Raw genomic sequence first — 22,712 nt, 5'->3', positions numbered from 1 at the left:
GTTTACAGCGATGAATGACTCACTCGTTAATATAAAAGAAAAAAAGAGAAAAAATGCAAACAAGAGAAAGAAACAAAAACCACACACGAGCAACGGACTTTGTTAACAATTAGAAGCTAAAGAATGAAATGGGGAATACAATTTTGTAATATATACATTGCATAAAAATTTATTGGTATAACTACGTTTACTATTAAGTTTGTAATATACCCCGCTTTCGAAGATTGCATGCCCGTTTTTGTATCATGTATTTGTATGCGCGACCAATATTACCAGTTTATGCAAGCTTAACGAATAATTGCGGAACCGTGTGCGCGTAATGTAATTGCGATATACATTTACGTGTCCATTCACCTTATGACCCGATTGATAATCGAATTATTACATTGTTACATAGTACATATCGTTCAGCTAGATGGCTTTATCGAACATCGAATATTTCCAAGCTAATCCAACAGGTATATTTGGATGATCAAGAGCAAGGATACGCTGCGATCATTAAATGATATTTCTTCCAACGTTGGCGCTACCGTTTGTCTCTCAGTTACACGTATACTTTCTTTCCTCCTTTGTAACGAACTGTGCCAAACGAGATACGAAAACGCACGATTCTCCATACTCCATTCTTCGAGAAGCTTAGTTTTCCACGATAGAAGCACTGATGATGACCGAAAGGAAAGAGAAACAAAGAACCGGTACAACATTGAAACGAATTGGTTTTAGGGAATTACCGTGTAAGGTGTGACGAATGTTTAGTGTTTATAATTCGGTGTAATTGTACATAAATATTATTCGTTATTATCACTTAAATGTACATACATATACATTTCGGTACTTACGTATCGCTGCAGCAATTTACAAGAATAAAACTCGTGAAATATAAACTGCTTGTGTTCTGACTGCATTCCAGTTCTTCATTTTGCGAAGGATATTAATGGTTTTAGAACTGAAATTTTCTTAAGTTTGTGCACCGATTTTGTTCTAATAAATTCGTTATTAAACTAGCAGTCTTTTGGAGTTATATTTTCTATACTTTTAACTTCTTTTATATCCCACTATTTTATGTTAAGACCGAAACGAATAGCTAGTACCGAGGCGTGTTCCTCACTATCTATAGTTTTATTTCCTCTACTAAATACTGAATAAAATTTGCATTAGGAAATCTCATTTCAAAAATCGCGCGAAATTTATTCCAGTGTTCCTAAAAGAGATATTAACATACCTGAACACACTTCATCAGATCCATCAAGATCTATGGACCACTTCACTTTGCAGCCAATACGTAGTCGTGAATATTACGTTAAACAACGTAATTATAAACAAAAGTTAATAATTCTTCATCTAATTACGGCACTAAAACAAATATTACGGAATACAAATACTGGATACACTTATAAACACAGGTTTATTAATTACTTAACAAATCATTCAACATGTGCAACGCTAGTAACTGCTCTCAACTTCATCAAAATTATTGCTATATTTCAGAGTTTATTTAAATCTCGCGTACCACCTGATAAGATCTAGATTCATGGGACGCGCTATTTTAAAAGAAGTATTACAAAACTATCGAAAGCAAAGAGGAAATTAGTTTAATGACACGGTTCCTATAATCAACGCGATATTTTCTTGACTAGCTATTTAACATTCAGCACAACGATTAGATTTTCTCTGATTTACGACCGCACGAAATGACTCTAACCCGGCGGGAATAGCGACGCGAGCGCCGCGTCACTTTATCAGTAATTTTGTTTCGTGCGTCTTTGTAAACTGCGTATGTTATTTTATTATGAAGTCGACTATGAAATAAAAGCTTTTAATCGCTACTGCTGGACACTGTTCACGTGCGGCTTCGATTGATAAGTGACTAACAGCGCGAACGTGACTCGTTGCAAGCGACAATTCTTTAGCGGCACCGTCCGCCATTATTGGCGTATGCACAGCGTTCAACAAAGTTTTTCTTTCGGTTTACAGAGTGAAAAACCACGCCTATAATCTGAGAACGGACTCCATTCTATAATGTAAGTAATGCAAATTGTCTGACCATTGTTTCGTTGATGGTTCCTCTAGGCAGTGGTAACCTTGTCATAACCGAGTGTTTTCATATGAGCATAGGGCACGCAGTCGGAAGGATAGCACTGGCAAGAGCGATTCTGAGGCCACGGATAAAGAAAACAAGAGGGAGAGAGGCAGAGAGAGAGAAAGGAAAAAGCGTGCTGCCTCTACGTCCAGCAGCGGCAGTAGGTGAGATAGAGCAGTTTCATGCGAAACTGATGATTAAGCTTAAGATTACAATTACCAAGTTTTCCTTCGTTTGTGTTTCGATAGTTCTTCAGACAGTAGTTCTGGGTCGTCATCTACGAGCACTGGAAGCAGCTCCAGATCTAGCTCCAGTTCTAGCAGTACTTCTAGCAGTTCGGGGAGTTCCTCTGCAAGTTCAAGAGACAGGGGACGTAAACGGAGTAGAAGTAAAAGTGTTGATGCTTCGCGTAGACATGATAATAAGGAAAAGGAAAGAGAAAAGGAAAGGGAGAGGGAGAGGGACAGGGACAGGGATAGGGACAGAGACAGGGAAAAGGATAAAAAGAAGAGTAGTAATTCTGTGATTGATAAGCCTAAACCTAAGGGGCGTTCTAGGTAAATATATATGCAGCACTGTGTGCTTAAATTTCAATAGAATCGTTATACTGCAATTCCAATGATCCACTATTCATTATTTTGAGATTCAGTGTAATCCAAACCTATTGAAACCTGTTTGGACTTAGGTTCTTTGCTAACATCTTGAACTATTACATGAGAATTCCAATATAAACCTTTAATTCTATTGAAATTTAAGTGTACACTTCTGCTTACGTAAATTATATGGCTAGATTAACTTTTTTCTTCTCAAACATCTTCACTGTGTTGTACTCTTGTTACAGGTCACCCTCACCACGTAGAAAACGCAGAGAAAGATCACCAATTCCTAGACCAACAAAAATCCATATTGGACATCTTACACGTAATGTTACTAAAGAACATATTATGGAAATTTTCTCTACATATGGTCAAATAAAGATGGTTGACTTTGCCATGGATAAGCTTCATCCTAATCAGGGCCGAGGGTTCGCATACGTAGAGTTTGAAACGGCAGATGAAGCTGAAAATGCAATGAAACATATGGATGGTGGTAAGTCGGTTTGAAGATCTTTTAATTAGTAGATGCTGATTCCTGCTTCGATTAATTAAATATTTTTTTTGTGTTCTACAGGTCAGATAGATGGTCAAGAAATTACTGCTGCCCCAGTATTATTACCAAAACCACGTCCATTACCTATGCGAAGAATGTCACCCTTAATGGGAAGAAGATTGGTGCCACGATGGGGAGGAGGTGGTAGAAATACTCCACCGCGCTATCGTAGACGTTCACCGCCGATTAATCGTCGTAGAAGTCCACGACCACCAAGACGCAGACCAAGAACTCGATCACGAAGTCCCCCGAACAACCCACGACATCGACACCGTCGCTACACAAGATCGAGTTCAAGCAGTTCTCGATAGCAATCTTTTCCTTTTTTTCTCTTTTTTTTTGTACATATAAAGCAAGAACTGAACTTGACCAAACACGGTTCACTCTGGTTGGTCATCTTAATATATTAAGCCAAACAATTTTTACCAATCCATTCGAACATAATTGACAGAGAAGTGTATGCACTCACAGGAAGAAAAAAAAAACCAATAGACTCGTTCACGACAGTGTTTAAGATAATTTAGGTGTTTCGATGACGAAACACCGTACGTGATTCACAAGTACTGCTGCTTTTCAAATATATCAATTTCACACGTGTCAAATATATTGCAGTTAATTGGTACCTGAAAGGTTGATGACCCCGGACGAAGGAGATAAAAATATGTATTCCTAGAGATTGTCATTTGATATAGTGTTAAATATAAGGCATGAAGACTTCAGAAGAACTATTATTTACTGTTTAGTGTGTAAGGACGTAATATGTAAACGCTATTTCGTAAAAAGGTACGAAGAAGCATTTTTAAGAGTTGTTTTTTTTTAAAACTGTAACACGTACTGGTAGTATCTATTACAAACACTCATTCATACTTTTTTCTGAGGTCTTTATGAGTTGTAAACATGTTTTAGGCTTGGTGAGAAATACTACAAGATAAAACCAAGTTTGATAGAAACTATGATTATTAGACCCTTTTACAAAGAATCAATTTTAGAAAAAACCTATTCACACAAAATCCTCTTTTATACTTCGCGATATCTACAAGAACAGAATCATTGCCATCACATTGCAACCTTGCATCGATGAAAAATATCTACAATTTTTAAATTGCATATGGTCGTTAATTATATAATATAATATACACTTTTATGATGACTTTACACGGTATAAACGAAACAAAGTTTAAAGAGCCAGATTTACTCGACAGAAACGTAAGTATTTGTTCACTTTTAAAAGTACCAGGCTTTTAGATCCAGCCTGATCCATGGCACGAATATAGTTTTCACTTTTGAAACAGAGAGATCTGAAATTCGCTCTTTGACAACTAAAACGACGTACATGGCTGACAATTGAGAGGACGATGATGAAGCAAAGATGCGAAACCGTATTTAATTTTCATTTTTCGATAAAGATAGAAAATGTCGGAAGTTGTGATATTTTCTACGTTACACTAACACATGTTTTCTGATTAAAGCACTTTGGCACGGACAAACTGCTTTTATGTGTTCATTCGCAAGTCCCGTAGTCCCTCATTGAATAAAAGATTTTTCCTTCAGTGAAAATCATAATTTCTGTCCAAGAAGAATTAATTTTGATTTACAAATCATGATAAAAACAACAATTGCAATGGCTCTGAACAATCTTATTTTCTTTTATATCACAGGAAAGCACCAGAGTGCAAATTCTAGTCTCCATGCAAAAAACAAGGGAGAAAAAAGCAAGCTTGTGCCGTCAAAAGCCAAAACCTGTACTTTTTTTTGCCCTCTCAAATCGCTATTATATTTCTACGGGTTACAAATTAATCTCTATAAAGAAATGAAAATTCATACGTAACTTTCGTTATATTATTATCGATTAAATTAAGGGCGACCTCTTTTCTTCCTTTTTTTTTACGACTGTATCCGTACGTCATTAGTAGAGATTCGTTTATACGTCGCAATAAATAAATAATTAAATAACTTTTGAGTAATGGTAGAGATCCGCATAATTTTTCCTTCATAACTTGGATTTCAATCGTTTTTCATTACGGTAGCATCGTCTCGCATTCTACAATATCTATAATATTACACACGATACCTTTTTTTGTTTTTAAACTGTACGCATAGTTAATCGTAATAATTAAAGTTTATATACCGCTATGAACAGTCAGATCCCCAAACCTCAGGGAACTTCGGGGTCCGAAGCTTGCAGAGAATCACATTATATAACGTCGTCGCCGTTTTTCCATGACACATTAACGTTTAATTCATCGATGCCTTGGTACGGTTTCAATTTCATTTTTGCATCCTCACTGAACCGTCTTAACTTTCGCCGCGTTACAGACGGGACGATCGCAAGAATCGCGACAGCAAGGCATCTCTGTTAATCCCTTTCGCGAACGCATCGTAAATGTCCTCCGACGTGTTCGTCTCTTCCCGTTTGTCGCACTTTCATCGGTATAACTATAAATATTATATAATCTATGTACAATTTTCATTATTAAATAAACGCCCCTTCTCCGTCAGCGAAAGTATCAGCACCAGTGGGCCCTCAGAAAATCTCACGGACACGATTAAAATGCTGACCCTTTAGTGCGTTCACTTGCAGAAGCCGAGGACGCTGGGAGGATGTATCATCGTGATTGTGAGGCATCCTCCTTCTTATGTATATCCGCGTGCATTAGAGCAGGCTCTAATTGTCGCGTTGGTACCCCTGGTCCAGGTCCAGCTCTGTGATGCATATGCAAATTGCTCAGGGGTCCAGGACTCGGGTCCTTGCCTCTCAGAGAATTTACAGGCGGCGGCGGATATCCTGCGTACAGTTTAGCTCTCTCCTCCTCCTCTGCTCGAAATGCAGCGGCAGCCATCAGGGGATTGTACCGTAGTTGCTGCAGCGGGTCGTAGCGGTAATCTCTGAAGGGGTCTCCGGGCCATGGGCCTCCAGGCTGACCACCAGGCGCCGATGGCGGTGGAAAGTGTTGCATCGGGTGTGCGCCCAGGCCAGGAAGCATGCTTCTAGGCATGGAGTGCGGCGCAGGCATGCTGTGTGGATGCCTCGCGAGGTACGAGTGAGGATGGGGGTGATGATACCTGGCGTCGGGCAGCGGACTAGGACCAGGTCCCGACGTCGGCGGCGCTCCAGGGCCAGGGCCTGGTGGCCTCGGAAGCATTACGACTTCGTCGTCCTTGCTTCGCGGCTCCTCTTTCACGCGCACCTCGCCAGTGTCTATGGGCGCCGAGCCGTTCCTTAGAGGTGATCGATCTCGAGCTACGACTACATGTTGTCGATTCTGGTGCAACAGCCTCTCGCGCTCCGCCATCTCGCGTCGCTCCATCTCGCGACGCTCCTTGTCCCGCCTTTCCCTCTCCCTCTCAGCTGCTTCTTGCTGTTTTCTTTTCTCTTCCTTCTCGCGCTCCCGTCGCTCCCGCTCGCGCTGCTCTTCCCGTTCCTTCTCGCGCCTGATACGCTCGCGTTCACGCTCACGTTCTCGTTCTCGTTCGCGTTCGCGTTCACGCTCACGCTCGCGTTCTCGCTCGCGTTCCCGTTCTCGTTCACGTTCTTCGAGTTCCGCGCGTCTGTCGATCGCAGGCGGCTCTGGTTTTAGGCTCCATGAAACTGTGGTTGGTGGGAATCCGGTAGATGCTCTTTGCAATCTGAAAGAATTGGATGAATTAGTATTGATGGATATACAGGGTTGTTTATTGGAATATGAAATGCTTTAAAATGTTATATCTACTTAATGAAGCAAAGTAAATTCATCGAGTTTTTTCTAATAGGTAATTGATATAAATATATCTAAACTAAATGAAGTAGTTTCTATTTAGTAACTAATAATTGTGTTGCGATTATAGGCATCGTTATTTGAAGTTAGGAAACAGTCTACCGAATTTACAATGATCATGTCGCTCGAGTTAAACCCCTGTGACTTCTTTCTTTGGGGCTATTTAGAGGATAAAGTTTACAAGAACAGTCTAGAAACAGAGAGTTGTAAGAGATAATAATTTGCACTTTACAAAGAATAAATCAACCGTTTATATTAAGAGAAATGTTTTTGAGTTATTTAAAAAAAAGTGGAATTTTGTCTCATGAACGAAGGCGACCATTTTGAAAATATATATGACTAAAAGTTACAAATATCTAATATTTAATACGTATTATTATCACATTTCTTTGTATTTTATTTGAATTACTACTGTTTTCATATACCAATAAACACCCTCTACAGATAAGTCTGAATTGAACTATAAAGTGAGATACGTTTTCGGAATACGACCGTACCCTCTCCACGGATCGTGTACAGAACCCAGTCCACCTAAGGGTGGCATTTCCCTTGAGGGAGGGAAACCAGAAAGACCAGGGAAATTCGGATTTGGCGCGCCGAATGTTGTTGGATATCTTCCGAATGGAGACATTCCTGTTCCTGTAACAATTTTGCAAATAATGAAGCTAATATTATCCCTATATTTGGTACAAGTTTAATATAATATTTGGCGTGATAATAACCTAAATGTGAAGCTGGTGTAGACAGAAAACCAACAGGATGTGGTGGTGGTGGTGCTGGATGCGCTGGTGGTATATTTGTGGCGAACGGAGGCGCCATTGGAGGTGCTCCTATGCCGAGACCACCTCCTGGTCCTCCTGGATAAAGGTGACCCGGTGGTCTCAGCAGTTCCGTTTTAGAACCAACGACGTTGCCTGCTTTTGCTTCGGCTTGTTGCTTTTGCTGGTGATGGTAAATTTCCCAAGCGATGCGTACGTGCATTGCGTTCCATTTTCCACTTTTCTGTAGCAAGTATAAATCGTGAAATATTTGTGTATTTTCATACATGCAATGTAAAGAGTATCACAGAAATAGGTGGCCAAATTTTGGCATCGTATTCTAGTCTTCCTAAAAATGAAAGATCATATAAACATAGGTCTGGAATCTCTTCCTTTTCGAGATGATGTATATAACCTCTTTTTATCCTCAGAAAAAGTAGAATACGATGCCAAAGTTTAATCACTTATTTCTGGGACATCCTGTATATTAAAGATCATACAAGACAATTTTACCTTTGGTGCAAACGATGTTAAATGATTTGGTGGTACGAAGGGAGTTGAAGGTGGTCCAATTCCAGAATGCAGGAGACCAGTGTTAAAACCGGAATACCCGGTAAGATTCAGATTACCACGAAAAAACGGAGACTCGACACCTCCCAACTTTGGGACGTCCTTGAACTGAAAAAGCAATTAACCAGTGAATAAGTATCAAATTCCAGCGCCTTAAGCTCGACGCATACGTCAATAATACATACAATAGGTGGTGGAAAAAGAGTGGTAGCAGCCGTCGGTGGAAGCAGAGGCGTCGTATGCTGATGTACATGTGTATGTTGATGTTGATGATGGTGCATCTCGGTCCTAAGGTACGGCGGAGGTCCCAGATTGCCGACTCCGACTCCAACGTTTCTGTCTTGGGATGCCAAGAATCTATTGTCAAGCTCTCGCCTTAACAGGTCTGCCTGACCTGCGACATGAGTCACCCCTTGTTTCGGTTAGTGTCTCATCCTTTGCCACTCTCTCAAACTACCATTTTTCTTTCTTTTTTAAAAATCATATTCGACTGCCAAGTCGAATATTGAGCATAGCTTAGAAACTTACTTGTTTGGAAAAGTGACTCGGCTGAGAACGGATTGGGATTGGTCGTTGGTGGTGGTAGCGAAGGCAGTGACGTGTGCGGACTGGAACTGGACACAGGAGGTGGTAGCGGTGCCGCGAACATCGGCGGCGGAAACGTGTGCATGCCAAGCGGCACGGGTGGAGGAGTTGGCCTTGGAACAGATGTTGCTGTCGCTGGAGACAATTGTGAAGCTGTGCTGCTACTGGAAATTAAACAGCAAATGTAGAAATTACTGTATAGCAAGAGCTTCATCGAATAAGGTTATGAATTTGGAAAAGATCTAAGTGTTGTTCGTACCCAATCCATCCTTGTGGTTTGGAGTAAGCAGGTAGACTAGAATTGGCTGGAGAAGATGTGTTTGGCACACTTACAGGCGTTATGCTACCCCGACTTAGACTACTCACGTTACTGCTGTAACAATTATATGATTTTTGTTACCTCGAACCATAAAGCTACCTAAAGCCAAGTACTAAGAGGACAGTGACTTCGATTGCCTTGTAATACATGCAGTAAGTACAAAATTGTACCTGTAACTATCCCTTTCCCGGTTCGGACTATGTCCACGAGGTGAATTATTGTTCCTTCCAGTTAAACTACAGGCTACCATATCTCTGTGAGCAATAGTATTCGCTGTAGTGACAGTATTAGTTATTGTGGACACACATGTTGTAGTGGCAGCGCTTAACGGAGTATTGTGATTCGTGGTGGTATTTCCTACAGGCTGTTTGCTTATATTAGTGCACGGGGAAGCTCTACTTCCTCTCTGTAAATGGAGAATTTTAATGTCAATGCTTAAATGTTAGGTTGCAAACTAAATTTCAGCACTATGACGTATAACTCTGTGATCTTAACAGGAATTTAATCATTTTTTGTGTGTGCTAAAGAGTCCTGCTGTCATTTTTACGTATTATATCTGTTTATTGTTTACAAGCTGAAGCTGTTACGAACCGACGTTCGTAAATTGTGTTACGAGTTTTTAAAGGGTGTAAAGGCTGAAAAAGCTTACATAAGTGTTAATAAAACTTATGAGCCTAGCACTGTTAGCAGGACGTGTAGTGTTTAAATGATACTCAAGAAATTCAGCAATAGCTTCCAGAATTTGTTTCATTGACGAACCTAGCTTAACATCGTCGTGAAAAATATATCTCCCCGAAAGAATACCGGATAAAACTGATCGAGTATAATGCAGAATATTTTGAAGAAAATGTTTCTAAGTTTATTTGTGTTTGTCTTTCTTTTTATGAATGCTTATGTACATATTCACAATAGTGCTGAAGTTTAGCTTACAACCTAATAAAATATTAACGAACAACTGAGTAAGTAATCAATATTTAAGCAACAAAACATACAACTTACCACTTCTGCCCGCGAAGAAGCAGAATGAGAGGGAGACGGTACTGCTGGCGGAAGGTATGGGCTGTGATTTAGAGCAGTGTATGGCGTATAAAGAGGCGGATAAGACGGTTGCGTCTGAGGATAAGCGGCCATGGGTATCGACGGTGGATAGCTGGTGGTCGTTGCTCCGTTTGACGGTGCTGCTGGGGTGACGCCTAAGCTGGCTACCGCAGGACTAGTTGTATGACTCGACGAAACGAGGGGCACATTAGGTGTGTGTACTGCAGGTATCGTAGTATGAGGCTGCTGGGACAAGGAAGGCGGTGGCAGAGCAGGGGAAGCTGGCCGCTGTTGCGGAGCTATTGCACGTGGGTTTGCTGCCAATGGACTAGTCATCTGTAAGAGGTACAATTGAGTCAAATACGTATGTTGCGCCTGTAAAACTATATCTGCACTGAGGCAACCACGAGGAATATTTTGTCGCCTGTTGTATAAAAAGTAAGAAAAACGTAGGACTCTTTTTTGAGGATAGTTTCTAGACACAGAGACGATAAAAAGTTCAAATGCAAATATGTTCGAAAACGCAACAGTTTTTCAGTTACACGCTACAAGCAATAAGAGACGACAAAATGTTTCTCGTTATTGCCTCAGTGTGGACAAAAGACAGTGCAACAAGAGAAGTCAGAATTTTACTTACAGGTGGCTGGGATATGTGAGGGGGTAGAGTAGGACTGGGAGGACTTGGCGCTGTTGGAACTGGTGCAGACGCAGGCACAGGAGGTGGTATAGGTGCCGGAGCATCCGTTGCTGGATTGGAAATTTGTCCACCAGTGTCTGGAGGAGAACCTCCGGCTCCGTTCGCTGGAGGCAATACGTGTGGTGAAGATGATGGTAATTCGTCTGTAATTTAAGTATTCAATCCACGGAAATGTTTATAATACGGACAAGTATTACTAGACTGCTGATCTTTATGTATTTATGAGAAGTTTCAATGTGCAAAAAGAACAGAAACCATTTAACATCGAAAAATGTAGAAATTATTGAAAGATAAGTATATTTTATAATATTTGCATAAACATCTGCAGTCTAATCGTCATTAATGAGTGTGTATTACATACATTTACGTGCAAGGGGTGGTGGGGTAGAAGATTCAAAGAGTATCGATTCAGCATCCGAGCCCTAGAAGAAAAATGCATTTTACAAATGATTACTTATGCCATTATATGAGAGCTTACACAATTTAAGGGCAACATACCTTATCGTCTTCTCCTTCACTATCACACTATAATAAGAAAAAAAGAAGTAATTAGAACAGCCCTCAATATTTGCAAATAACATTTTAACTTGTTCAATCTTGATACTTACGATATAACCTTTACCCGAACTGCAATGACTGCTAGCCTGTAAAGTTAACGGGTTGTGTGAGTAATGAGAAAAAACTACTGAAGATCATGATCTGTTTGTTAACACTTTCAACTTACATCGCTGAGGTGGTCCCTGGAACTGTCTGCGTCCTGGCAATCCCTAGGTATACCAGGGCCATGCAATTGTTCAGATGCTCTACCACTATCGTCACTTGTACCTGCATCTAGGCCCTGCGAACCATACAAACAGGAATCAGACAACTATTCTTTCGTACAACAATATCGTACTTAATGACTAATTTGTTAAAACTCACCTGGTTAAGCGTCGAAGGTGTCAGTATGGAATTGTGTGTATAATGGTTGTGCTTAAAATGGTTTTTGATGTGGTGCTCGTTGTGTCTATTATTCTGTCCCGTATCCACTTTTGGTTTTTCTTCCACTATTGACAACAGTGTGTGCAGTTTCTTGACATTATTTTTAGCAGCTAGCTTTATTGCACTCTGCAAATAAAAAGGAAAGGCAAAATTTAAAATCACATTTTCCATATTTCATAAACTACAAATTTTTACATGAAATCATGCTGGTAAAAACATATTTAAATAAAACGACTACCATAGAGAGTTTTTCAAAATAAAACAAAAATAATTGAATCATTTTTTAAGAGCGCATAAAAAATAACTGAAACATAGTATGTAATTTCAGCTCTCCAGATATATTCTTAAGAACGCCAGATTACATTCTAAGAGAACTGTCGTTATTTACATGAAGTTAAGGATGCTGTTGCAAGCGGTATCGCGATAAGCGTAACATAATCCCATACGGTGGCTCCCTGCGATCCCTAGTACCACGGGCGCGAATTAAAATAATCGAATTTCATTCCTTGCGGTCGTTCGTCGTGTATCGATACACAAGAGCAGCGACACCGGTGTATCATTAGCTGTACTTGAATTCGACACGCATATAAAATCCGACCAACCAGCGGACGGTTGTATATTCAACACGTATGGTAAACACCAGCACGTCTGGTCACAACTCCGCACCGTAGTGAAAAATCGCAGTCGGTCCTAGTTCCTTTTTTTTTTCCCCTCTCTCTCTCTCCCTCTCCCGGCGGCACCGTGAAAAACGTTGACTGGGGTAAAAAGCGCGAGCAGAAGAGGAACTCTGACGTTGGTTGCGCGCACACAGTAGAAAAAGCCGCACGAGAACGCCTCTTTCCGTCGGGTGGCTTTAAACCGCGATGTCAGTGCACATTTCCGAACGGGTGGCGCTCCGTCCCCACCACAGTCCCTTTTTCTCCCCGATGTTTCCCCTCTGTGCACCTAAATACCGTTATCGTGATAAACGTTCTCGCCTCTTCGGGGAACACCAGAGGGACAGAGAGAGAAGGTAGAGAGGAGACTGTACGTAGACACATACGTAGAATGCGCGTACATGCACACGTGTCGGAGGACGCTGACGGATTAGGACCGATGGCGATATCCTCGTACGGATTTCAGAGCTCCCCGAAGACGGACGGACGGTTCGCAAAAGATGACAGCAGGATTCACGAAGCAGCCAGCACCGTGTCTCGTGTGCGCGATGCAGCACACGAATGGTGGGGGGAGAATGAAAGAGAGGCAACGACGTGGCGGGGTAAAGGTGAAGGGGGCATAGGAGGACAAGGGGGTGAGGGAACAACGAGGGGGGGAGAGAGACACGGTGGTGAAAGTGGGGGGAGGGCGGTGAAAAAGAGGGAGGGAAGAGGGGAGGACGAGGAAGAGCGAGAGGAAGAAAGAGAAGACATTGACCGAACGAGCAGCCGCGCGACAAGGCCTCCTTTGCCGTGCCAGGCCAGCTGGAAGGAACGAAGCCCCCGAACCCTGACTTCTCTCCTTCTCGGCCGCGGCTGTATTACTTTCCTTTTCCGACAGCCGCGTTCCCGCTGACGCTCGACCCCTCTCCCTGTCTCCCTCGCGCGGTCGGCTACCAAAAGAAACGATGGGGAAAAAGCCACTAGAGCTGGCGCGGTGTAAAAAACCACCACCTAGCGAAAGCCGTGCTCCACCTGCGCACGTGTGCCAACTGCGGAGCGAAACCCCCTAGGACGTGTAACCGCGGACGGATTACACGATACGTATCTCCGTATCTAAGGCGAATTAATCGAACGAACCTCCGTCTTCGGGATACGGGAAAAAATTGTATGTACTGACCATCGTTACGGATCAGACAGACGTTTTTCTTTCGTGCGCCGATTAAGGAGAGGTCTTGAAGTTTTCAGGCATCGAGTTTTTCAGTGCTCGTTGTTTGATGGTGGAACACCGTGTAACGGTAGACGCAGGCTAATTTCGATTTAAGTCGCTTGATTTGTGGAAGATGAGGAATGCACGAGGCGTTTGGAGTTTGGAGTAGTATGGGCGAATTCAGTTTTGTTTAAAGTTGTTTGTTTTGTTAGATTGGCAGCTGATAGCTAAGGCAGTCTTATGGGTATGTTGGCGGATCTTATGCACTTTTTGGTGTAAATTGAGGTTTTACAGGGAAGGAAAATTCTTTTGAGCGTTTAGAGTTCGGGTAATAAGGGCGAATAACCTCTACTCTGCTGGGTCTGCTCTTTTTAGGCCCATTCATTTCTATACTGCTCGTGTTCTTTAAATACATAAAAGGTGGAGGGAATATTTCAATTTTATAAGTGTCTTGTAGGTACAGTTATAATTGAAGAGTTTGTAACAAAAACGACTTTTGTCTATTTTGTCTATTTCTAGGACAGCAGAAGAAATACTGTAGTAACTTTAACTCTTATTCAATTGACGAATATTCTTTTCCATAAAATAATATTTTGAAAATATCCTAGGGGAGATAGGTTCCATTATGTTGTGAATCTTGTTTCTAGCTAGAATATATTCTTATTAAAAAAAGACTCTACAATGTGATATAGACTGTATTTGTCATAACCTCTACAGTTCTCAGCATAAAAAAAGCCAAGAATAACTGATATATGAACATACAAGAACTTTCTGTTAAGTTCGCCCTTAGGGAAAAATGCTTAAAACGCATTTTCGTTGAAACATGCCTTTGTTAACTTCGCCCTTACAGCTTCAAAAGCCTCATAATACATCTGTGACTATAAGACAAAAGACCTATGCCACGTACTCAAAAAATTCGAGTCCAGCCTTCATTAATATCTAGAATACAGAATTTATATATTCAGAGAAAAAGAACATTAAAAGAATGTTTTACTCAAAATTAATGATTCAAGAAGACACAAATCCATAAGACAGTACTGAAGTCAAAGACTGAATTGTCGATATCTCAAAAACAAAAATATGTGACTAGGCCATTTTGCTTTTCAACCACAGATATGACATGATACTTTTCTGAGGTATCTTCATGTGCAAGAGCGATTTTTTAATTATTTAGTAGTTGATAAGGAGTTGGAAGGTTTTAGTAGTTGAAAGGAGATACAGGACTGTTCGACAGTCCGGGAGGCGAGGTTCCTCGACATGGGACGAGTAAAGGAAGGTCGTTCCCGGACGTGCGGACGTTCCACCGGTCGGCTACTCCGTGTGCTTTGGCTAGCCGGCTACTAAACTCGTCCGTACAACGTTGCCACGTCTATTCGTTCGGTGTTGACACGATCGGGCTCTAATTCAGCTACTACTCGCAGTCGCGTATGCCGGGTCGCGACGTTGATGCACTCGCTCTTATGCACACGCGATTCCAACGAGCTGGCGATCCTAACGAATTAGCTCCTACGTGTTATTTCAGTCATTATATCGTTTAGATGGATTCACAGGATGTACAGGGTGTCAGACGCTGAATCAACTGCCAGGTTGCACTACCAACTCCCAGACAGTCTGAGCATTGCGAATATATTGAGTCAGAAAACACGTCGTGTTCTGGCATAAATACGCTTCTAATCTGACGAGTCGCTAACCTAAAAAGAACGCGCAGAATCAATGATAGGTTATGTTAGTAGGAATGTATTCTCTCAGGTCAGGTTATCAATAAAACGAAGTAGATAAAAAGATACAGTGAGGTATTAATTTGCATTGATAAACTTGAGTAAACGGTACTAACCAATGATAACGATAAATGTAGAATGCAATATTTCAAGGAGTAGAATTTTCAATCATTTGTAGAGAGATTCGTAACGGTTAATTGAACACGTTCATATGGAGAATTATGAAGTATCAGACACGTCAAGAGTCGGCCATTAAATACGACAACAATGTTTCCTTTTTGGCGGGCAACACTAGCGGTGAGATTAAGCATTCTTCGCTCTCGTTTGTAACAAGCGGATAATAACAGTCATTCGGACATCTGTTTGACGAAAATTTCGGCCGCTTGCCAGTACCAAATTGACGTGCCGAGCGTGAAAACGACGCTGGCCCTCGTCCAAAAATTATCCGAAAGTAAACATGTATCATGGCTAGCATTGTTTATATTCCAAGTTGCCGTCTTTGGTGGATCTTTTATGCTTTTGTTTATTCGTTGCTCTTGTCTTTTCGCGAGGGAAATCCTTATATCATGTTTCATAGCCTTACAGAATTATTAACATATGAAAATTCGATTCTTGGAATAGATACAACTTCCTATAATGTAGTGTAGATGTATACCTTCTATACTACATGTAGTTTCTGGAAAAGTGTGACTTAGTATACTGACTCTATGGTCCAAATATCTATTATTAAAGGGTTAAATAAATAAATAAATATTAGAAATCCTTGATGATTTCACATTTTTAAATTTTATTTCCATTTTTTCGATAGCATAGAAACACATTTTTTAATGTTATTTCCAATTTTTCAATAGCATAAAAACACATTTTTTAATTTTTCTGTTGACATTCGGTACTTCAATTTTACACAATCGCCATTTTGTAATAAAATACTAAATTAAAATTCGGAGATCATCAAGGGCTTCTAAATTTTATCTATTTTTAATATCTATTCGGTTTCTCATTTTTAGGTTAAAAAGACACATATCCTGTCGACAGCACTATCTCCTTTAGTTAATAATATCTCTTCCAGAAAATTTAGCATAGTATAGCTAAGAGATATATATTTTAGTGGAAAAACATTTGACGTCATTTCTACTGATAGTTTTTTTTAAACTGTCAAATATGTAAATTTTCTGCGAAGTCTCTAAGTGAATATAACCCCTTAAGTTAACCTGAGACTAGCTAAGACACTGTTACCCAAGAAATAACGAAGAAAATAGCGAGCTCCTAACGAGGATCTTCTAAAAAAGAAATCGCCTTTATTGATACTCTGAGTCATTCAGAATCCCATGAAAACTAAGAAATAAATTTACCAAGCATTTCAAGCATCGCCAGTGGCCACTGTATGCGCTCAGCGAACTGCTTTCCGCTGTGTTCACCGAGTGTTTACAAAACAAGCGTTCGTAAATGCATCAACAGCGATCAACGAGCGAAAACATGACTAATTCTCGGCAGGAGAGATCCTTATCGGCGGGCGATGTATTTTAACGCTGCAAGTGACGAGTGAAGGTATCGAACGGCCTGCCGCGAGGAGAGGGGAAAAATGCAGCCGACGGACCTCGAGTGCCCGTGTTTCGTCTAGGTTGGTCCACGTCCGCACGACCCAATAAAGTGAATTTAGTTCCGTGAAAACAGCACAGAGGGAGAAAGTGAAAGACTCTGCAGAAAGGGTGTAGCGGGCTCGTGCATATCGAATCACAGTGCAGAGCTTTAAATAACAATAATGGAATTAGCAATAAAATTATCTTGCATTATATCTATCTGTGATTGCAAGGCAAAATGACATAAGTCATATATACATATATTTCTTTTTTTGAGATATAAGGCGTTTAGTTTTCAATTTTAATACTGTCTAATGAATTTGTGTATCCCTGAGTCCTTATTTTTAAGCAAGAATATTCTTTTAATGTCTTTTCTTTCTTTTGAAAACATAAATTCTGTATTTTAGGTCTCGGTTAAGTCTTCAATTGGAATTTTTTGAAAATGTGATGTAGATTTTTTGCTTTACTGTCATAGATATAGCAGTTAGATGTTAGTAATATAACGTGTGTGCATAGACACCATTACTATTATATTTATTTTTTCCTCTTACGTATTCAATGAACAAATACTCCTTTACAACAATAAGTAATAATAATATAAATGTAAATGTTTTCTGTCGATTCTTTATGGTTCTCGCGTTCGACAAGCAATTACCTCTATAATTCAGACGATTTACGAATAAGTACCGCCATTATCTGCGCGTGCAGAGCGTTTACGACGGATAATTTCGAGCGCAATCACTTCCGCGTGAAAATGATTGTAGTTTCGAACTTTCGAAAAACGGACTCGACGTTGCTTTTTCGTAGAGTTCATCGTGGCAAAGCGATCCTCGGTTTGAGTCTGGTTTTAGTTCCCTTGGTACCGTTAATAAAGAAACGGATGGCTGCTCTTACGAAGCGTTTCCGCTTTTTCCCCGTTTTCGCGCGTCTCGTTAATATCGGTTTTTCTTTTCGAATTCTATTCGATAAGCTTGTCACGGCTCGGCGAATATGTAGGCCAGCGAACGTACACATTAATAAAGTGTGTAACATCGTTTGCTCGTGTCCTTTTTCCCCTTTTTTTTTTCAACCATAAAAATTGTGAATATCTATTACGTAGGGTAGCGGTTTTTGAACTCGATTTGGAGGCGATAGACAAGGATCAATTAAATCGTGCGAGCAGAACCAGAGGGACATGAAAGTAAAACGTTCGCCCTTCTTCCGTGTCAAATTATAACGAGAACTGGGTCAACTCGTCTTGCAGGTGCGCGACCGTGTTTCGTCCATCATCGATACACATCCCTTTTGTCGTTTCCGTATCGATTCGCTGGCGCAAGAACCCCTTACAAGCTTTTTTCCCTGCTCGCTCTCGGCTGTGCGTGGAGGAAATCGTAGGCAGGAGTAAAAAGTGTTGAAGCTTGTTTTTATGAGGTTCTCGCTTGCGCTGAAGACAAGAAAGAGGTAATTAACTCTTTGCGCAGCTATGATTTTCTAATGTGCGCGATTAAGGACTTCAAAACACTTTTGTGATGTTATCTCTCGGAACAAAAAAGTGAACTACTCGCCGTTGAAAGGAATATTCGAAGACTAGAGAATTAAATCACGTGATCTAACAAGGGACTTATGAGATTCAGATAATACCTATAATTGTACATTTTTTAGTTTTCATATAATAGATATTGATAGATTCTGAAGAGTTTTTGTAGTTGTAAATAAATGAATTGTTAGACTTAAATGTCCCCTTTTTGAATAAGTATTTTTAGATACTCTGAATATACGTCATTTGATTATAATGATAAGAAGATTATTTATTTTATGTATAGATATACTCGGTTAAAGAATATCTTAAGCTTTAGTGTAAATATACTGTTTGACTAATCGCAAGCGTTAAGGAATGTGTAGAATCAATTATATGTTATCATTAAAGCGCAAGATATTCTAGGAGCGAAGTGCAAGGAATTAAAAAAGTGAAGATAAGAAGCTTTCAATTATAATATTGTCGCTACGTGAAGAATCAATTTCCGGAGAATTTGAAGTGCTCCGAAGATCAGATTTAAGCAAGTTTTATTTTATAAAAATAACATTCCTTCAAATTATTAAGTAACATAATCTTTTATTCGATTTGATGATGACCACAGTCCCTCATGGTGAAAGCACCTACTACTTGAGTCAATTCACGCAAATAAAAAATTATTAATTTGATCTGCACACACGATAAAGTTACTTTACCTACACATCCTTACCGAAATGAAAATAAAAAAGCATTCGAAATGGTTCGTTACCTCAAAACGTTAATGCTTAGCTTTTTTCCTTCTTTTAAATAAAATTTACCCAAGCCTGCTGAAGTAGCACTTAAACACTCTTGGCGCATAATTGAAAATTCTATGGCACGAAAACTGACGTAAATTACGGTTCATTCGAGTAACTCTCCGGCAGCACGATAAATATTTAATGTCCATTACAGGGATCGAATAACTGAAATTGTTTTGAAATTAGAAGCTTTAATACGCATACGAATAAACTGCTGCTCGAGGCGCGCCACAACACAACCAGTTAAACCTTTGCATCGAATCGTACGACCACTCGGAACCCCGTCGAAATTAATCTATTCAGCGATCGAGCCAGATAAAAATGCAATGCAAATTTTCGCGCTGCACCCGAGCGCGGCGTTTTATTTAATTAACAGCATTATCGCTCGGCCCCCGTTATTGACGCATTTAAATCTACCCGAAAAACACGAGTCAGGAGTGCATGCACGTTCGCGGGATGAGACAGAGCAACCCCCTCTCCACCCCCGCGGCCGTTTATTATTAAAATATTCCGCCTCGTTACGTGCGGGCTAATACAGGATAGCGATCACGTGTCCTGTAATTCGCCGCGCGATGGAATTATCCCTCCAGATAATCGAATGAATTACATATTACCTTCGAGTGTATCGTTAATTAATTACCACCGAGTATTGTAAAACGGTCTGAAGTATTATGGAATCTCAACATCCCCTTCCGCGCCTCCCTAGTTGGTCATTAAATCCAATTAACGGGTCGATTCGGTGATTAATCGTGCATCGACTTCACTGTAATCACCGTTATCTCATCCTGCGAGCGTAATACGATTAAAAATCCCCGGTTCACCGTTGCACGCTGGCGGCGTTCGACTACTCGATTGGATCGAAAGTGCGCGCCATAGTGGGATATTTGCAGCGAAAAGCTGGAAAAGATTCGATTTCGAAAAAGGCAATAAAGGCGAATTAACACTTTTTCATTGTGGACGTGCACCGCGGATAATTCCTAATTGAAATATTTCGAGTCGTTTCGAATTTGTACCCGTATACAGGATGAGCAGTTTAACTAGAGACCCTCAGAGTGTTGGCAGTATTTATTGTAAATGTTGTTTAGCATTGTAAGCGCTGCCAACACTTGTTAGAGGGTTTCCAGTGAAACTGATAATCCTGTATATCACTATAAATTTAATTGCCAACACTTGTAGGTTCCTCATCGAAAAAGGAACTGACAATAGAATTGCAATGATTCTACTATATTAAATTACAATACCACACCAGTGAAGGGTTAAATAACACAAAAAAAGGTGTAAACTTTAACGAAATTCACTCCCACGCTTCAGACTGCGAATAATTGTTTCGCGCCTCCGTGAAGGTGATTACGCTCCGGTAGCGCTCACGAACGAGAGAAAAATAGCACCTACAGTAGCGAGAGGTAGACAGAGAGAGCGTGTAATGAGTCGGGAAATGGGTCGCGAGTCAGTGTCGCCTGCTGTCCGTCTGACGAGCAGCGCGAGTCTGTTCCCCAGTAGTCGGTGAATCCCCGACGGATTACGACCCTTGAGTCGTCTGTTGACGGATCACGTGGCAGAATTCAGGCGAATCTGCACTGGCACCCGGCGCTCGTCGCTGATTTATTGAGTGGCGTTGCTGACCTCACTCTCTCGGTACGGCTAACGACACTAAGAGAACCGGCTGGTAATCTGCCGAATGCCAGCGATATCCACCCGAGTCGAAATTACACGCTCGTGCAACGAACCTGGGAGCCTCGCTCACTGAATCTTCTCTGTCTCTCCCCCCTCCGCCATGTCGCGGGAATGGCTTTTTGATTTATCACGACCTCGTGGCTTCTTTCGTTACGTCGATCGTCGAAATGCATGTTGAAGCATGGATTGGGATTCTGGTGTTATTGGTTGGATGATTCGAAGATGGTGGTTAAAAGATTTGAACGCTTTCAAATTTTCAAATTTTCAAATCTTCAAATTTTCGAGTCTTCAAATTTTTAAATCTTCAAATTTTCGAGTTTTCAAATTTTCAAATCTTCAAATTTTCGAGTCTTCAAATTTTTAAATTTTCAAATTTTCGAGTCTTCAAATTTTTAAATCTTCAAATTTTCGAGTCTTCAAATTTTCAAATTTTCAAATCTTCAAATCTTCAAATTTTCGAGTTTTCAAATTTTCAAATCTTCAAATTTTCGAGTCTTCAAATTTTTAAATCTTCAAATTTTCGAGTCTTCAAATTTTTAAATCTTCAATTTTTCACTTTTTATCCAGGGTAACAGTGGCTCTAACAGTTGGTGGCAATTTTTTTAAATAAAGTCAAATATTTTCTGATCTAAAACTGCTGCAACTAGTTACGTATATGTGGAAATAAAAAGGGGCATAGTGTTTGCCACTTTTACTCTATTGGTCTCGATTTTCTGAACTTTAATTCTTGGAACCCTGTATCTCTGCTTAATTGACTCTACTATGATGCAAGGGTTACATCAGAACGTTCCTTTAATCTGACGAGCACATCCCTAAACCTTGCCAAACGTTTTCCTCTATGATCTCATAGCCCTCATAGGTATAATCGTATATTGCAACAAAAGAAGACACTGTTCTGCACCATCGAGTCACAATACACCTGCCCAGCAACCTCTTTAAAGTGCCACACCTCGCGTGCAAGAATTTCCGCGTGCTAAGTCAGATGATCAACGCTTCCGGTATCGGGGCATGGGATCAGTGGCTTTGGGTCCAATCTCTCGCTCGCGAACTCGTCCCATCGAGTCTCGCCTTCTGACGATGAAACGCAGCGAAACGAGCACGATGCGCTCGCTTCGTGAATTTAACTGGGTCGATATTCGCGCGGGCAAACAATGATATCATCGGATCGTTTGTATATAAACAACCCTGTGACACGATGGTTCTCGCAAGAGGAGGATCCTTGTGTAGGTAATCCTCTTCCTAAGCGAGTTCGGTAGTGTGTGACACTGACCTCGCGCTAAATTCATAAGTGACTGTTAATGAATCCTTAATTACTCGCACATACTCGTTATGAATGTGTTATATATTTTGTCGTGAGTAATTATGTGTATTCGTAGGAATCGAATGATATTTAATGATAGATACACAAAGTTAATCTATGTCTTTAAGATAACGCAATGACTGACTGTAAAAATTTAAGAATTAAATTTAAATAGTTTAGTAAAAAGATTATTAGGATTCCACAGGAGTAATTAAGGATTACATGGTTATTAATCGTCTGACGATTTTAGAGATTTCATTGGCGACACAATTTGGGTCTAGCGTTAACCTTCAAGAAAGGGAAGGAGTTTAAGGGGTCGAAAAAAGATTATAAAATTCCTTTGTTACGAGCTCGTTACAATATTGATCATGTTT

At 40.4% G+C, this 22,712-nt stretch overlaps 2 protein-coding genes across 12 annotated transcripts in view; one reads left to right on the top strand and one right to left on the bottom strand.

The window, feature by feature from the left end:
• The first annotated feature begins 1,250 nt into the window (after window positions 1-1,250).
• LOC143185300 (uncharacterized) lies at window positions 1,251-4,269 on the top strand. Of its 4 annotated transcripts, none has more exons than XM_076388225.1 (6): window positions 1,251-1,309; window positions 1,975-2,021; window positions 2,116-2,244; window positions 2,329-2,637; window positions 2,922-3,169; window positions 3,251-4,086. In XM_076388225.1, coding segments are annotated over exons 2-6 (978 nt in total). In that variant the 5' UTR covers window positions 1,251-1,309; window positions 1,975-2,019; the 3' UTR covers window positions 3,541-4,086. The 4 variants fall into 4 exon arrangements, 3 of the variants coding, with proteins under 3 accessions (XP_076244340.1, XP_076244339.1, XP_076244338.1); XM_076388224.1 differs by having other exon boundaries at window positions 1,299-1,403; XR_013002890.1 differs by lacking the exon at window positions 1,251-1,309 and adding an exon at window positions 4,136-4,269 and having other exon boundaries at window positions 1,585-2,021; window positions 3,251-4,012.
• Window positions 4,164-22,712, bottom strand: part of Tay (tay bridge kinase) — a 38,314-nt gene continuing 19,765 nt past the window's right edge. For 2 of the 8 annotated variants that reach the window (XM_076388201.1, XM_076388202.1), the window contains 15 exons: window positions 11,873-12,058; window positions 11,676-11,789; window positions 11,560-11,595; window positions 11,450-11,476; window positions 11,313-11,373; window positions 10,892-11,094; window positions 10,216-10,590; window positions 9,387-9,622; window positions 9,157-9,270; window positions 8,841-9,061; window positions 8,498-8,724; window positions 8,256-8,420; window positions 7,707-7,986; window positions 7,461-7,623; window positions 4,164-6,856 (listed from right to left, as the gene is read on the bottom strand). In XM_076388201.1, coding sequence (XP_076244316.1) covers window positions 5,836-6,856; window positions 7,461-7,623; window positions 7,707-7,986; window positions 8,256-8,420; window positions 8,498-8,724; window positions 8,841-9,061; window positions 9,157-9,270; window positions 9,387-9,622; window positions 10,216-10,590; window positions 10,892-11,094; window positions 11,313-11,373; window positions 11,450-11,476; window positions 11,560-11,595; window positions 11,676-11,789; window positions 11,873-12,058 — 3,429 coding nt within the window. In that variant the 3' untranslated portion in view covers window positions 4,164-5,835. The remainder of the gene's footprint in view (window positions 6,857-7,460; window positions 7,624-7,706; window positions 7,987-8,255; window positions 8,421-8,497; window positions 8,725-8,840; window positions 9,062-9,156; window positions 9,271-9,386; window positions 9,623-10,215; window positions 10,591-10,891; window positions 11,095-11,312; window positions 11,374-11,449; window positions 11,477-11,559; window positions 11,596-11,675; window positions 11,790-11,872; window positions 12,059-22,712) is intronic. The other 6 variants (XM_076388204.1, XM_076388203.1, XM_076388208.1 and 3 more) reach the window with 6 other exon arrangements.

The sequence above is a fragment of the Calliopsis andreniformis genome, chromosome 10 (assembly GCF_051401765.1).
Source record: "Calliopsis andreniformis isolate RMS-2024a chromosome 10, iyCalAndr_principal, whole genome shotgun sequence".
NCBI classification, from domain to species: Eukaryota; Metazoa; Arthropoda; class Insecta; order Hymenoptera; family Andrenidae; genus Calliopsis; species Calliopsis andreniformis.
The sequence above is the reverse complement of the archived record's forward strand: the minus strand, read 5'-3'. Positions and strand labels throughout refer to the sequence as shown.

Excerpts from the sequence above, each read along its gene's own strand:
- LOC143185300 (XM_076388225.1), top strand. Across the intron at positions 2,638-2,921 it reads AAACCTAAGGGGCGTTCTAG|GTCACCCTCACCACGTAGAA; the intron begins GTAAATATATAT and ends CTCTTGTTACAG. Across the intron at positions 3,170-3,250 it reads AATGAAACATATGGATGGTG|GTCAGATAGATGGTCAAGAA; the intron begins GTAAGTCGGTTT and ends TGTGTTCTACAG.